The sequence below is a fragment of the Nerophis lumbriciformis genome, linkage group LG32, assembly GCF_033978685.3.
Source record: "Nerophis lumbriciformis linkage group LG32, RoL_Nlum_v2.1, whole genome shotgun sequence".
NCBI classification, from domain to species: domain Eukaryota; kingdom Metazoa; phylum Chordata; class Actinopteri; order Syngnathiformes; family Syngnathidae; genus Nerophis; species Nerophis lumbriciformis.
Genome location: NC_084579.2, coordinates 8,901,122 through 8,903,032, shown reverse-complemented (window position 1 = coordinate 8,903,032; position 1,911 = coordinate 8,901,122). Strand labels below are relative to the sequence as shown.

General features: G+C 44.8%; 1 protein-coding gene across 1 annotated transcript in view; it reads left to right on the top strand.

The window, feature by feature from the left end:
• Positions 1–1,168, top strand: part of LOC133574512 (uncharacterized) — a 2,222-nt gene extending 1,054 nt beyond the window's left edge. The window contains exon 3 of the mRNA XM_061926669.1: positions 1–1,168. This exon is cut by the window's left edge and continues 693 nt beyond it. Coding sequence (XP_061782653.1) covers positions 1–864 — 864 coding nt within the window. The 3' untranslated portion in view covers positions 865–1,168.
• The last annotated feature ends 743 nt before the right edge of the window (positions 1,169–1,911 follow it).

Below are 1,911 nucleotides of genomic sequence, written 5' to 3'. Positions count from 1 at the left end.
AACATCAGCAGTCCTTCAGTTTCTGAGACTACAGCCACAAAAGGCTGGATCTCCACACCAGAGTCTACCCATTCGTCACTGTCCAACTCTCTCACATCAGAGTCATCCCAAAACATCAGCAGTCCTTCAGTTTCTGAGACTACAGCCACAAAAGGCTGGATCTCTACACCAGAGTCTACCCATTCGTCACTGTCCAACTCCCTCACCTCAGAGTCATCCCAAAACATCAGCAGTCCTTCAGTTTCTGAGACTACAGCCACAAAAGTCTGGATCTCCACACCAGAGTCTACCGAACCGTCTCTGTCCAACTCCCTCACCTCAGACTCAACCCAAAACCTCAGCAGTCCTTCAGTTTTGGAGATTACGAGAAGCAGCCCGATCTCCACACCAGATCCTGAACCATCAAGTCCCATCACTGAGTCATCTGCAGAACCATCGAGGTCCATCAGTTCCTCGTCTCCCACCAACTTCCCAGTAACCACGAGTACTCCACTTTGCGTCCCCTCCAAGGACCGACCCAGCAAGGAGGAGCAGTCCTGCTCCACCCGTGGCGTAGTCAAGCCCTGCCTCATCGCCATTGCCTTCCTGGCGGGGCTGGCCACCTTCTTCATGGTGTCCACCATCGTCCTCTGCACCAAGCTGTCCACCAAGAAGTACCAAGTGAGGAGAGCCAAAAAGGCGGACACGGAGATGACCTTCATGTCGACGCTCCTGCCGGAAAGGTACTACGCGGGCGTGCGGCAGCGCAGTCCGCCGGTGACTAACGGGGTCCGCGTGATCCCCAGCTTGGGGGACAGCGATGAGGACGCGAGCGATAATCTCACACTCAGCAGCTTCCTGCCAGAAAGTGATCGCTTTGTGTAGACGCACATCAAACACAGACCTCTTGGATGGAGGCGGAGCTTCATGGTGCAGATCTACAGCCTGCTTCCATGCACCATCACTTCATCACACCACCTGTACTCATGCATCGTGGAAGAGCTCCAGCACTCCTGTCATATAGATGATCTTTGACTCGCCCTTTTGGAAATTGGTCCTTAAAAACAGCAAAGCCCTCCTGTTGTATAAATCGTCCTGTTATATAAATCGTCTTTGAGTAATGTTTTTTGTATACTGTAAGTCTTTAAAAATAAAACTCCTGTCATTTGGAGGATCTTTGACAAGTGTTTGTTTGTCCTTAAAAACAGCAAGGCACTCCTGCAATATAAATCGTCCTGTTATAAAAATCGTCTTTGAGTAATGTTTTTTTTTATACTGTAAGTCTTTAAAAATAGAACTCCTGTCATTTAGAGGATCTTTGACTCATGATTTTTTTTTTGTATATTGTAAGTCCTTAAAAACAGCAAAGCACTCCTGGAGGATCTTTCACTAGCTTTTTTTGGAGGTAGGTATTTAAAAACAGCAAAGCAGTCCTGTTATATAGAGGATCTTTGACTGGAGTTTTAGCAGTAAGTACTACCTATAAGCAGCTCCTGCCTAAAAGAGGATCTTTGAATTGCATTTTTTTTTGGGCAGTAGGTCCTTAAAAACTGCAAAGCACTCATGTTATATTAAGAATCTTTGACTGTAAGTCTTTAAAAGTAGAACTCCTGTCATTTAGAGGATCTTTGACTCGTGTTTTTGTTTGTATATTGTAAGTCCTTAAAAACAGCAAAGCACTCCTGTAATATAGAGGATCTTTCACTAGCTTTTTTGGTGGTAAGTCTTTAAAAAACAGCAAAGCAGTCCTGTCATATAGTGGATCTTTCAATAGCTTTTTTTGGTGGTAGGTATTTAAAAACAGCAAAGCAGTCCTGTTGTATAGATGATCTTTGACTTGAGTTTTAGCAGTAAGTACCTACCTATAAGCAGCTCCTGCCTAAAAGAGGATCTTTGAATTGCATTTTTTTTTTGGGCAGTAGGTCCTTAAAA